This window comes from Mytilus galloprovincialis, chromosome 3, assembly GCF_965363235.1.
Source record: "Mytilus galloprovincialis chromosome 3, xbMytGall1.hap1.1, whole genome shotgun sequence".
Lineage (NCBI taxonomy): Eukaryota > Metazoa > Mollusca > Bivalvia > Mytilida > Mytilidae > Mytilus > Mytilus galloprovincialis.
In genome coordinates this window covers 79,443,182-79,456,797 of record NC_134840.1, presented here as the reverse complement: position 1 = coordinate 79,456,797, position 13,616 = coordinate 79,443,182, and the positions used below count along the sequence as shown (strand labels likewise).

The 13,616-nt window shown below is 31.0% G+C and overlaps 1 protein-coding gene across 4 annotated transcripts in view; it reads left to right on the top strand.

Moving 5' to 3' along the window:
• LOC143069060 (homeobox protein Meis1-like) overlaps positions 1-13,616 on the top strand; it is a 66,114-nt gene that overhangs the window by 38,757 nt on the left and 13,741 nt on the right. For all 4 annotated transcript variants that reach the window (XM_076243493.1, XM_076243494.1, XM_076243491.1 and 1 more), the window contains 2 exons: positions 4,156-4,307; positions 8,955-9,031. In XM_076243493.1, coding sequence (XP_076099608.1) covers positions 4,156-4,307; positions 8,955-9,031 — 229 coding nt within the window. The remainder of the gene's footprint in view (positions 1-4,155; positions 4,308-8,954; positions 9,032-13,616) is intronic.

Sequence of the window (13,616 nt, the reverse complement as noted above, 5' to 3'; positions counted from 1 at the left end):
TTGACTGAATTGAATTGCACTCAAGTTTTCTTCCATATTTTCAAGTATCATAATTTCCTCATAGCATAAAGCAAGGACTGTATATTGATTACATCTTAGCAACCCATGGTAGTTAGATATGGCATTTAGAATAGCCCTTGCCGTGGCGTGATTGGCACAAATCAATGCAATTGTTCATTTCAGGAACTGGGGAAAATTATTTTTGTTCAAGAATTGTTTATTCATAAAACAAAATGGTAGATTGTCAGAGATAAGAAAATTGGTTTATACAAGAAAAAAAATAATCAAATATTATTTTTTACAGAAAATTGTCTCCAAATTATTTTTTTTTTCAATTGCAAATGATATTTTTTTTTTAGTTAAAACACATGGACGAACTCGAACTTCTATTTTACGAAAAATTAAAGTAGAAATATCCCAAGATTGTTTAAAAGGGCAATGTACTGAATAAGTTCTAATTCTGTTGATTTTTCACAAGTAATAAAGTTATAAAAATTAAAATAATAAAGCAAAGGTAAAAGTTGTAAACAATGCAATTTAGGTCAGGTATAATGTTTTATTGACATAACAAAACACACCTCTTAAACTAAATATACATCCTGCATTCAAATGATGGAATGGAATGAACTGCATAATTATTCTGCCATCATAGTCTTAGAGAATAAGGAATTCTTCACTGTCCCCATCCTAAAGTTTAAAAGCAGGTTAGCTGCATGAGTAAACAGCATTAAACTTAAAAGGTTTTGGAGCATGCCAAGTGTATTGAGAAGTGATTTGTTTAAATAAAAATAATGAAATTTGTTGAAAGCTTTTCTCATAAGGATTAACTTCTTGGTCTTTCAATAATTTCCGATGACAAACTTTTTTTGTCCTGTCACTTAATTATAAATTAGAATTTGCAAAAGGTTTTATATATATGGTTTTGTTTGATATGACTTATGGTGTTTGGTTTACATGTTTGTAAAAATGGTAATTTATGGAAAGCCTCGTAAATCATATTTTTTCATCCATTCTATAAATAAAATTGTAACATATATAATTTGTATAATATATGTACTAAATCCTACAATTACATGAAACATTATACTAAAATTAGCACAAATAATCATGCATTACTTGCATAAATAAAACTTTTTTGTATATACAAAAAATCGAAAAAAAAATAGCAAGCAAAATAAATTATTAGAGTTACAAAGGGTTTAGAACATTTGATAAAAAGAATGGATAAGAAAATTAATTATTAGGGTTAGAAAGGGTTTAGAAATAAATTTGAAAATAAAATTGGTTAAGAAAATTAATCATTAGGGTTAGAAAGGGTTTAGAACAATTTGTTGTATTGTTACACAATGTACGAATATGACAAGCCATGGCATAACAAGAACACAGTGTGAGACAAATGAAATGGACATCTGTTAGTGACAGCTCCAGTGATATATATTATTCTGTTAGTGACACATATCAAACTTATGATGAAATATTAGCATAATAAATAGCCTGGCTACATAAGTAACAGCACATAAATGGAAACCATTTATAACTGTTTAGTACATGGTCCGTGACACTACACCTTAAAAACAATGGATATTAATGGAAGGTCTCTTTATAATACAGGTCAGTTATATTTTGAGTGAAAAAATCTGTTTTGCTATGTTTTATTTGGCCAGAGGAAAAATTGGTCCATAGTTTTAGAGGTCAGAGGTTATTTTTTAGTAAAAGAACATAGTTAGGGGATGAATGAATGAGGGAAGAGATATACAAGTGAAAGCTTTCTCTTTTCTCTCAAAATAAATATCCTGTTATTTATTAGAGAAAAAAATTCAGTAAATTACTACATACTCAGTTAAAATAAGTGACATTTATCATATAGCTAATTTTGATCAAGCAGAGACCTCTATCCAAACTAAAAACAAATTTGTCTAATAGCTTGAGGGATTAGTTGGAGTATGCTAGCTCTCTGACAACTTTTGATTGATGGCAAAAGAAATCTACTCTGACAATCACTATATATTCTGCTGCTTTAAGAAATTACACATTCCCGATAACAAATTTTATCTTTGTGAAATCGCCTTCCCTACAGTTTGGAGGGTGTTATAGTTTCTCAGTCATATAATTTAATCTCAGGAATATTTTCTGCTATAATGCATTTCCTTTCTGGAGAGTTTTTTTTCCCTTCCCACATCATAGTCATTTCCGATGATCTTAAAGTTTTACATTAACAGTTCAGGCCGAGGAAACTGTTTGTCTTTTATTTTTCATTTCATGCCCATTGTTCTAATTATTGTCTTGTGTTGGTCTTAAGATGGTATCATTGTTTTTTTCTTTCATACCCATTGTCATAACTATTGTCTTGTGTTGGTCTTTAGATGGTATCAGTGTCGTCTGTATTTGCCAAGCTGTTCAAGCAATTCTTTATCATCGTTCTATCATTTTGTTGTAGAAAACTTTTATTTTGATTGGATTATTCTGAAAAATTGTAGCTAGACTTTGGAGAAGCCTCTATCCAATTTATTTTGATTAGAAATGGATTCCAATTAATTTGTGATCATTCATACACTGCTTGTGCTTATAATTAAATTGGCGGCCTGATGTGGAAAATATGATTATTGAATCTAAAACTTTCTGGCATTACTGTCATCTAATGTGCAAAATAGTCTCTTATCTAAATTTTCAGAACTATCTATTCTTCTCAAAATAAATTAAGCATCTATTGTTGAAAGCAGGTTGTACTTGTTATTTGAAATATTTAGTGTTTACATTCCTCTGTGAGTTTACAGATGTTTTGGAGTGATGTTGAAATATTTTCTCTTTAATTGTATATATATATATATCTATAGCTTATAATAAATAAAAGGTTTTACGATTGGGGAAAAAAGAAAGTAGCAAGTGCCTAGGTTAAAAATAAAAAGCCTACTTCTCACTCAACCTTGTTTAATTGTTGTGCAGGGCTATGCATTGTTACTAATATGTGGTTTACCTAATGAGTAATTAGTCCTTTTTAAAGAAAATGAATTTGCATATTTGTTTTGAGAAATAGCATGTTTTAAAAGCAAATATATGCTTAAAAAAAAAGTGAGACATCTTGGGGCAATATTTTATAAACCTTCCTTACAAAAATTAATGAGTGATTGTACATTTTTTAATGTCCAGTTGCAAGAAGTTCATGCATATAAAGGAGAGTGAGAGTGAAACATTGTAAGTAAATAGTCTCAATCAAAATCATTTGAAATTAAAGTAAACCAGTTAACCTTTTTAAATTGTGGGAATTTTAGAAGTAATGAAATTAAATTTGTGTGAAGGACCAGCAATTAAAACTGATCAAGAAATCAACACTTCTGGCATGGTTTATTTAATGGTGGCTTATTATATTTCATTCACTATGAAGTTTAAGGGAGTTATGTTTTATTTAAAGACAGATAGTGATCTTTTTTTTTAAACAGTTTGAGTGGTTTTATGTGGGCTTCCATTAATTTAATTCCAGTTATCTATGTTACAAACATTTTTGTAATTTTCATAGCTTATAATCGGTAGTAGTTAAGAGCATTTAATGAAGTAATTTAGGTATGGTTTTGTTGCTGTAATATCGGGTGTCGTTATCCTTGGATTTCATATCTGATGGTTTAATAAAAAACCATAACAGGTGAGGTGTTGAAAAATATTTTTTTCTTTTCAAATATTTTTCATTAAAATAACCAAGGATGGTATATAATATGTGCGGTAGAGTACTTTATATGCAAATTCAAAGTGAAAATTACACCATGTTCTCTTTTGAATAAATGTTTTTTGTACTTTTTTCAAAATTATAATATTTTGTACTGATATTACTTCACTTATAAATGTGAATTAATAGGTTGTCAAAATTAATGTTGTCATGCTAGAGTAATTTCCCCTGAATATCAATGACCACCCTGTATCAGCTTTTGATTTAGTGTTTTATGGCGTAAAATCAAAAATATTGATGGACAATTATAATTCACATTCCGTGAAAATTGAAAAAGATATTTATATAGTTATATATCTACAATTAGCTGTAGTTATTTAACAGTTTCATTAGAAGGGGAGATAACTCTTAATAATTTTGCATGGAGTGAAAACAATTCCAACCAGCTGGCTAGCCTAATTGACCTAATAAATTAATTGGTCATTGTTTATTTGTAGGTGATGGTTTAGACAATAGTGTAGGGTCAGGAGAGGGTACTGCAGATGAAGAATTAGAAGACAGAACGGGGTCAAAGCGACAGAAAAAAAGAGGAATATTCCCTAAAGCTGCTACAAATGTCATGAGAGCATGGTTATTTCATCATTTAACTGTAAGTAGTCTCCCTTTAGTGTACAGTTGACTTTAACTAGTTGATTAGTAGTAAATATAAGTAATTAATGTCAGTAGATTGCTTGTATACTTTAATTGCGGACTGCAAAGCTTTCCAGATACTATGGATTGATTACTATTCCTAGTGCACTTTATGAAATTTGGTAAAATAGTCCAAAACAGAGCCACCATTTTAGTACATTATTGCATTCAGTAAATTCGTAAAACTATGGTTTTAGCAGATTTTGGGATAATTTCTGCTGCAGAAGTATTTAGTGGATGATAATAATAAGATAATCTTCAATGTTATAGACTTAGTCATAGATAAAGTACAATAGAAAAGTACATGCAGTAACTGTCAGGCTTTATTAGAGGGGAAGTAATTAAATGGCGAAAAAATGTGTAGATAAAAACAAATCCATCGTAGTGCATACTTGTGTGATTTGATCAGAATTTACCATCTATTGGCCAAGGCAAGAATGAGATGTACTAAAAAACATATCAAGTTATGATGTGTAATTAACATACTCAAGAATCGCAGCACGTTTTCGACATATATTTCATAACATCATTGTAAAAAAGTGGTATCCTCCTTATCCATTAGAAATAATGTTGGTTTTTTGTTGTATGAGTTTTGACAAATGAGCGAGTGAAATAAGGGGGTAATCTTTACCAGCTATCAAGTCTCAGATCTATCTGAGGAGGGCTTGCAGATATTTTGATGAAAGCAGAGGTATTTAACAATGATTAGAAGCCTTCATCCCCCAGATATTTACGCTAATGAATCTTGTCATAACTGTGATGAAAGGGAATGTGTGTGTATTGATAGATGGATATATGGTTATAATTGAATGATATCATATCGTATCATATGTAATCCCCCAATAACAAATTTCTCTTATTGGTTCCCATCTAAAAAATAACTTTCCGACATATGTTAATTTGGAGTTACTGATCCTCATCTTAGCATAGCTAAGGCTTCGTCAAAAAAAAAAACGAGGAAAAAATTAAACATTGGCAACTTATCTATTGGGATAATAGAGATTTCGACTAAGACCTAAACAAAAATGAGCTACCTAATCATATCTCAAAACTGTCATTGCCGATCGGAAGATTTGGACGTTTTCATCAACCCCCTAACAATCGACAAACAAAAGTATTAACCTTTTAATCTGGAAGAAAATTGATGCAAAATCAGACTTGAAATTGATGTATAATTTTCACTATTTATTCAAGAGGCAAAATGAATATTCTTGTTCGTTGTTTAAGGAGAAATCTTCATTTTCTAATAATTACCATTTTGAACAAAAGGAAGGCTATCTGATTTCTCATGGTATGGAGCATTTTACACTGAGACGAGAAACTATTCAATATGCATTGCTATGTCCGTATCAAAATTCACACATGAAATTCTGTCCTTTATGACTGTGTACCATTGGGTGACAGACCATATAAAGACGAACGATTTAAACTATTGTGTCCTAAATGATGATATCCCGTCCCCCAAAAGCGTGAGGGACAAAGGTTAATGAGAAACGGAGGTTTAATGTAGAATGGGTTAATAGTACTACATAAATTAATCGGTTATTTTGTAATGGTATCTGGCATACCCTGTAGGATCACTTTATTTTTACTGTGTTTTAATTGCTCTAAGTTATTTATATTACCACAAATCGTCATTCTTGTTGACAAAGACTAAAAAAATCGGGTGATGAAAAGTAGAACATTGGTTCTGGAATTGAAATTTGATTACAATTGAAATATGAATTTAATCAAACAATATTCACTAATTTTCAAATTCATTAATATAGTTTTTCGTCTAGATTGAAACCCAGTGGAGATTTAATTTACCCACTTAACTAGTTTTCATACGAAATGGATATTTATTTATCAAGAAATAATTCAATCAGCGAATTTGTGGCTGATCTAAAACGATAGGTGACTCCGCAAGCATCCGATTCATCATATGATCAATTCTACATGGGTGATCTATAGAACTTAATAAAGCAAATTTCCAAATTTTCCAATTAAGTATGGTTATTTTGCAAACCAGCTGATTAGGTTAGCCTCAACAAAAATTGATTCAATATGATGTTTCTTATTTGACTTGATTTCAGCTGTCATTTTTGTCTACTTTTTCAGAAAAGTTACTCTCTCGTTTCCTTTATTACATCAGTGGGAGGAAAATTGCTCTGATATTTCTGCAGCGTTATCAAGATGGGGGCAATAAAAACATTCTGCAAAAAATAAGATTTTTACCCTGAAATATTTATAAATTATTTTTTACCTCACTTTTGTATTCAAATTAATAAATATATTGGATATCAGTTTAAAAAATAATCTGAATTTTTCAGAATTCTATTTTTTTTTTTATAAATGCTTTATTTCCTGAAATTAAAACTAATTTCTCAAAAAAGACAAGTTAGACTGATAAATTGATTTTATTAAAAGTTCAATTGGAATTAGAATTTGATGGATCAGTTTTAATTTCATCTTGTTGGAAATGACCAGTTTTTAACAGTGAAATACCAGGTTTAATTTAATTTGTTGCTCTAATTAACTTCATTGAAGCATTTTGTACTGGGGACATTAGGAAGCAGGCGTGAATTCCCTTGCCTATCTTGATGGCTCTCTTTTGTAATGTCCTGTAAAATTGGTTACAAAACATCAGTCCTGACACTTGAATTAAAATCCACTGATCTTTAGAAATGTCCAAATCTGTTGGTTTCCACAAGTGTTGACCATTGTAACTGACCATTGTCTATGGTGATCATGGGTCATTTGACACCAGACCCACAGCTTTGTGTTGATAAATGATCAGACACTTGACCGTGACAGCTTAGGTATTGATATTAGATTAGCATAGCTCTTTGTTTATGGGCCAAAGAAAAACTCATTTATGGGACAGCATATGCGTTGAAGTAATGCACATGCTTTTACTTTCAAATAGGGACTACCTCAGAATGTAAATTAGTTCTAAATATGGGGACTACCTCAGAATGTAAATTTAAATTAGTTCTAAATATAAACATTTTCTTTAGAAAAGTACGTAAACATTAATGTAAGCTCTGCTGTCTACTTTTATTGATGTAAAATTTTACTGACTTTCTCAAGATGATCTTTTGTTTGTTAGATTTTAGGTGATCAGTTACATGGGAAGAATTATCCATTTAACAATTGATTTACCTTCTAACGAAATTACAGAATGGGAAAATAATTGTATATTTTGTAAAATTCTTTTGGTAGTATTGATGAATTGCCTAATTACATAAGGTCCTGTTAAAATACTGCGTCTTATACCTAATGGAAGGGTCAGGGGGCTGAGCTTAGACACTGTAAATTAAGGTTTTGACAAGGGGAAGTAAATCATGTCGGTCTGACAGGAGGTGTCATTAAACGAAGAATATGAGACATTCTCGTATTATTAACACCATTCTCAAGTCATTGGTGTCCAAATTGGCATGAAAATCGCAACAAAATTACATGTTTTTCTACCAAATTGTTTCCCTTTTGTGCTAGACTTTTACCAATTGGTCATAATTAGCAATAGATTCATCCAAACTTTTAAACATTCATTTATCAAACTGACATTTTAAACATTCTATTTTCTGAAGTCTGAAGTTCCAGAGCTGCAATTTTCATTAAATAAGTATGGTTCACGTTAGAAACAAATATTGCTCGTCTAATTGAAAAATTTGCCGAATTCCAATTTCAGTATTGAAAGGCATCTTTCTACAAGCAACAAACAAGCTTATCAGGAAACTTAACAATAACGTTGGTATTGAAAGACATAAAAAATAGTTATGAATTTTTATCATTAGCCGATAAAAAATAAATCTTAAAAACAACTATTTTAAAACTTTCACTGATCGGAGACATAAAGTTAGTTATTTTAGGGAAGATCATAGTCTGATAAGAATTTTTAAGTTGAAGACTTGAGACCTTCCGACCTTCAGATCAACACATATAGATCAATTTCCATTTAAATAAGTGTAGTTAGATTTGAACATTGTCAAAGGTTTAATATAATTACCATTCATTTTAAAATGAGTCGGAGTGTATGTGCTGGGTAATGGTGTTTTGCTAACTTGGTGAAGAGCTCCCAAAGGACGAGTTCAGTCTAGTACAGAATTTATTTTGTTTCAATTGCAGTTGAATTGACATGTTTTGGAACAGTGATATTCCAGTGGGACAAACATTGGGGTCAGAGGTCACATGATGGGTACTCCATCATGCCCGCAGTCTATACTGCCATTAACCTGAATACATGTCGTTGTCATTAATCATATGTTGCAATATTGTGCCAATTAAACTGCTAAATTTTGGGATATAACTGACATTTTTTCCACTTTTTACTGTCACATTTTATGAGGGTTTCTGTACTATTTTTGATTGATAGGTGTATGCAATGAAAAATACTCTACATTTTATTTTTAATGAGTTTTTGTTTTGTTTATTTTTATCATGACAATTGCAATGTTTTCCATCACTTTAGGAATTGGTGTTTTTTCAGCATGTTTTCTAGCACATTTAATCTGACATGGGCTTTAGGTTTATTAATTTATTTTATAAATGATAGCACTTATTGTGCTGTAATAATTTTTTTCAGAATTTGAGAAATATATTACATTTCTTTTATTTTTTACAGCATCCCTACCCATCAGAAGAACAAAAGAAACAATTAGCTCAAGAAACAGGGCTGACAATTTTACAAGTAAATAATTGGTAAGTCAACTCATAAATCTTAATATGAAACAGAATTTAGAATCAAACTTCAAAACTCCCAAATGTCACAATTTCTGTTTAGAAAATAAATTGACAGCCATTTAATTTTATTAAAAAAGAAAGGAAAAGATTTAAAAATAAAAAGTATTTCAAACAAATTCATGAAATTAAATTTTTGATAAAACAAAGTAAACAAAAAAAAATCAAAAGTTGATTAGTTGTCTCCCTTGATGTTTGTTTCTGTTTTGGAGTAGAGAATACTATTAATGAAATTATAGTAATGTGTAAATACTTCAGAGTCGTCTTGTACTTTTCATCATTCATTGTAGTTTTGACATTTTTTTTTTGTCTCTGGAACATTTTACCCCCTGCAGTAGATTATCCTTAGTTAATAGGTTATAGATTTATTACGAGGTATTTTGATATGTCTGTCAGTTGATGTGGTAAAGCATTTTATTTCTATTGGGCCTGTTATTTTGGCAGCAGTTGCATTACAAGTAGATCTCAAGCATGAAATTGCTGTTTTCTACCAGGTGACATCCTGATCGAAGCTCTGTTCACCCACGTTAACCTTGTGCTAAACATCAGCTTCATGATGGACTTTTAACATGTTGGCAAATGGCAGCAAATTACCTTGTAAAAAAGTATTTTGGAGGTGTTAAAGAATTGCCAACTTGAAGCTATCATGTCTCCTAAGCATGCTGTGAAAGACACAGCCGTCTGCCTTCTCAAAACATCTTCAAGTTTTCACCCTGTCAGTTAAGCCCCCTATCAATGGTATTTACAACATAAGTTGTCAAAACTTTTGTTGGTTAAATGTTTTCTTGTCAAATTTGAGGTGAATGAGACAATCTATTTGTTGTAAGGTATGATAGGGGGTATATATAATCCTATCAGAACTAATAAGATTAATCGTTACCGTGATGGGTGGTTTATCTCCCTTTAGTCAAGCGTACAAATTATGCTCATTTTCATTGAAAATTTAAATGAAAATCACAAGCTTGTACGATTTGTTGATTTTGGGGTTTGTAGCTATTTTCTACTAAATAGGATTATCTTGGCACAAAGACTTCATAAAAAAATGGCGAACGTGATTATAGAATTTTTTACCTGTATCGGATCATGTTCACTGGGTTTGCTTGATGGTGGTAACTGGTCACACATAGTGTGGGAGATAGCTATCACCTACTGAAAGCTATCTCGATCAGGATCTCTCAAGTTTTTCAATCTTGGCTGGGGCTGAATTTCTGTACCCCATTAACCTTACCATCGTGATACTATCTCTAAACTATTTATTTTTCATCTCCTTTTTTCAGCTGTCTATTTAAAGATCTAAATTTAACCCAAACAAAAATTTATAAACATGGGATATCAGAGTGAACATGTTCTCAAATATAAATGTACGAGATAGGTATGAAGACAGATTTACATATTATGTTTGGATGACTTGAAGTTGGAACGCTAATTTTATTTTTAAGATTTTTAACGATAAAATGAATGTGTTTAGATACAAATTTGGTGAAGGAGGCATTCAGAGTATTTCGAAAGGAAAGTTGAAAGTCATTGTTTGGAATTCTTGAAATGATTTATTAAATATAAGTAAAATGAGTGTAATATTTGTAAGGCAAAACGGTGATCGAATGACACTCCTATTGTAAGTTACAATAAATTTCACTTTTTGACTTTTCAATAGAGGTGGGAATTGGAAGACATAAATATGACAATTCTTTTAGACACGTCCCATGGGTTTTGTATAGTATTAACAAAAAACTCCTAACCCTTGGCCCTTGATGTGGGTTGAATATCGTGTGAAAGCCCTGGCAGAGCATTCATTGTTTTCTTTACCAATGTAAGAAGTAAATGAAAGTTTGATCAGATTATAGCCAGTCGGATTGTACTAAAGCAGGTATAATATTACACGATAAAATCTCTGTATTAAACTCCGATTTTGATTATTGACTGACCCTAAAACTGACGCCACTATCACGATATTTAATCATTTGGCGGGACTCTATCACCCAAACAAATAATATGAGTTGCATAAATTCAATAATAATTGTTATTTTTAAATATTGATTATTACGAGAAAATGTTGATGATATCTGCCTATTTTTCAAATCCAAAGTGCATGAAAGTAATTGAATAATGTATAGAAAATTTAAGAGTTTTATTGGAAAATGGTACCGGGTAGAGAATAAAAGAGAAATAGGAAAAGTGAATGGGTTTTTGATACTGCTGTACATTATATAAGCACAATTCTCCGGGGTGATCTGATTTATAATTCACCAGACGAGATAAAAATCGGCAGAATAGGGTATCTTGGCACTTATCAATTTACAATCTCATCCATGTATGGCCATTTATGCAAGTTCTTTTGTCGCGGAAATCAATGAGCCATGCCTGTGATTATTCTAAAAATTCATGGCAGAAAATACTAACAAAGGCTAACTCCTTCACTCAGCAGTACCATAATAATGTAGTATAGTGTTTAAACATTCATAGCTAGACCCGATCTGAAGAAAGAATTCTTCGAGCTAACCTATTATGTGTATTTTGAATAAATGTTATGGTCTAGTAAACTAATTATAGAAATACTGCCTTGGGTTAAAAAAACAAGCTTTTTCGGAGTTTGTTAACTGGCTGACTTCCTTTTCATGTGGAGGCTATAGCGCTGGTTATGTTTAGGGTTATCATGATTAGCCGTAAAATGGATCTTTACCTTTCCTGTTCATTTCCTTTAAGAAATGTGTTCCGAATTAAAGTGTAATCAAGCACGAACCACCTCAAATCTCTTTTCTATTCATTTGTGTATCTATATTTTCCTCAGATTTTTTTAAATGCCGTGTATTTGGCTGTTACTTAAACATAACACAAAGACCAATGTTTACCAATTATACAAAACATATATACACAGCTCTGTAATTTCTGTAATAAGTAAAGGGATCTGTTTGAACAGTCTATTAAAGCAACCACACCCTCTCTGTGCACGACTCCTCCCCTCCAATTCTACTTTCTTTTGATAAAGGAGATTGATTTAAAGGTTTCCGCCTTTGTTCGTTTTAGATATGGATTTCAAATTTAAACTTTGTAAACTTTAATGAGATTAAATACGGATATTAGATGTTCAGATTTTAAATATTCATCAGTGTAGATTTTTTTTCTTTTCACTGACACTGGCTTTTATTTAGATCATATGAAAGGCAGGATTGAATTACTCACAACATAGAAATTGCATAATATCTGCTAAATAGTTATTTCCCTTGATCCTTTTCCTCTTTTTGACCTACCAGTAGAGGTCGGAATCGGATGACTCTGAATGTAAAATAAAAGTACTTGTTATTATCAACATTTTAATACATGTACTTTAAAAATAACACTGAATATTGAATTTATGCAATTTATATTATTTGTTTTGGTGACAGCTTTTCTAATCCCAGAACTTGTTAAGGTTTTCTGACATTTTGATTTTTGACCTACTTCCACATATATGTAGTGGTAAATAAGGTCACTGAAACCAAATTTTAGTGTAATTAAATTGTTAGTGCTGGCCTGCATATTGTTTCATAGTCGTGATAAGGCCATGTCTGTTTAATGTTGTTTGTTGATAAATCTTTGTGGAACAAAAGGGGATATTTAACAGATGAATGTTTTCAATGGTTGTGGAGTAAACTAAATATTTCATTACACAACACGGGGAGGGGAGATATAAAGCCATCCATCATAGGAACTGTATAAGTGGAACATCTGCAGCAACTAAATGTTTTGACAAATAGTATAGTTAATTAAGATAAGTTTGCTATGCCTACAGTTAATTTTACCTACAGGAAAACATCAAAACTAATTTTCTAGCACCGATAACAGTATAACTTGTATATAATAACTTAAGTATCCATTAATTTCGGGGATTTGATGTCTTTTATAACTGAAACATTTGATTTCCTTCTACATTTATCATGCCGTATTATATTTCAGATAAATTACTTATTTCTAAACAATTTCCTACATCTTAGTAGTTGCAATATTTAATTTGTTTCAAGAGCCATCCCTAACTTAAGTAATTTATTTTGTCTAATCAGTTACTAGGCAATTATTTTTTTTGGTACCCCCTGTCTTTTGGTGCAAACAACCATGAAATCAAAAGTAGGTAAATACTTTACAGTATACATAAAACGTCCAGAAATACAATATTTATCAAAAAAGAATTCTTTACATTAAACAAGACCCAGATTGGGTCCCTGCCCAACTGGTACTTACTCTATAATTGCTTTGTCTATGTTCTGAACATGCTTAAACTTCGAGTTCCGCGGTTGATATAAGAATCTGGTACAAGTTTAATTTGGGTTTTTATAAATGACTATTTGATAGCATTTTGGTGTGCATAGATGTTATTCAAATTTCAATAAGTGAAAGACTTTAAAATCTTTTTTAAACCCAACCTAGATTTACAGGGGTATTAATAACCCTATAATTATCTACGTCAATTAAGTAATTTTCAGCTCGATTTTTTTAGCTTGAAATTTGATTCATTGATAAAATAGTGAAATAATATCTCAACTAGGTTTATCAGATTGTACCGGGATCTCCA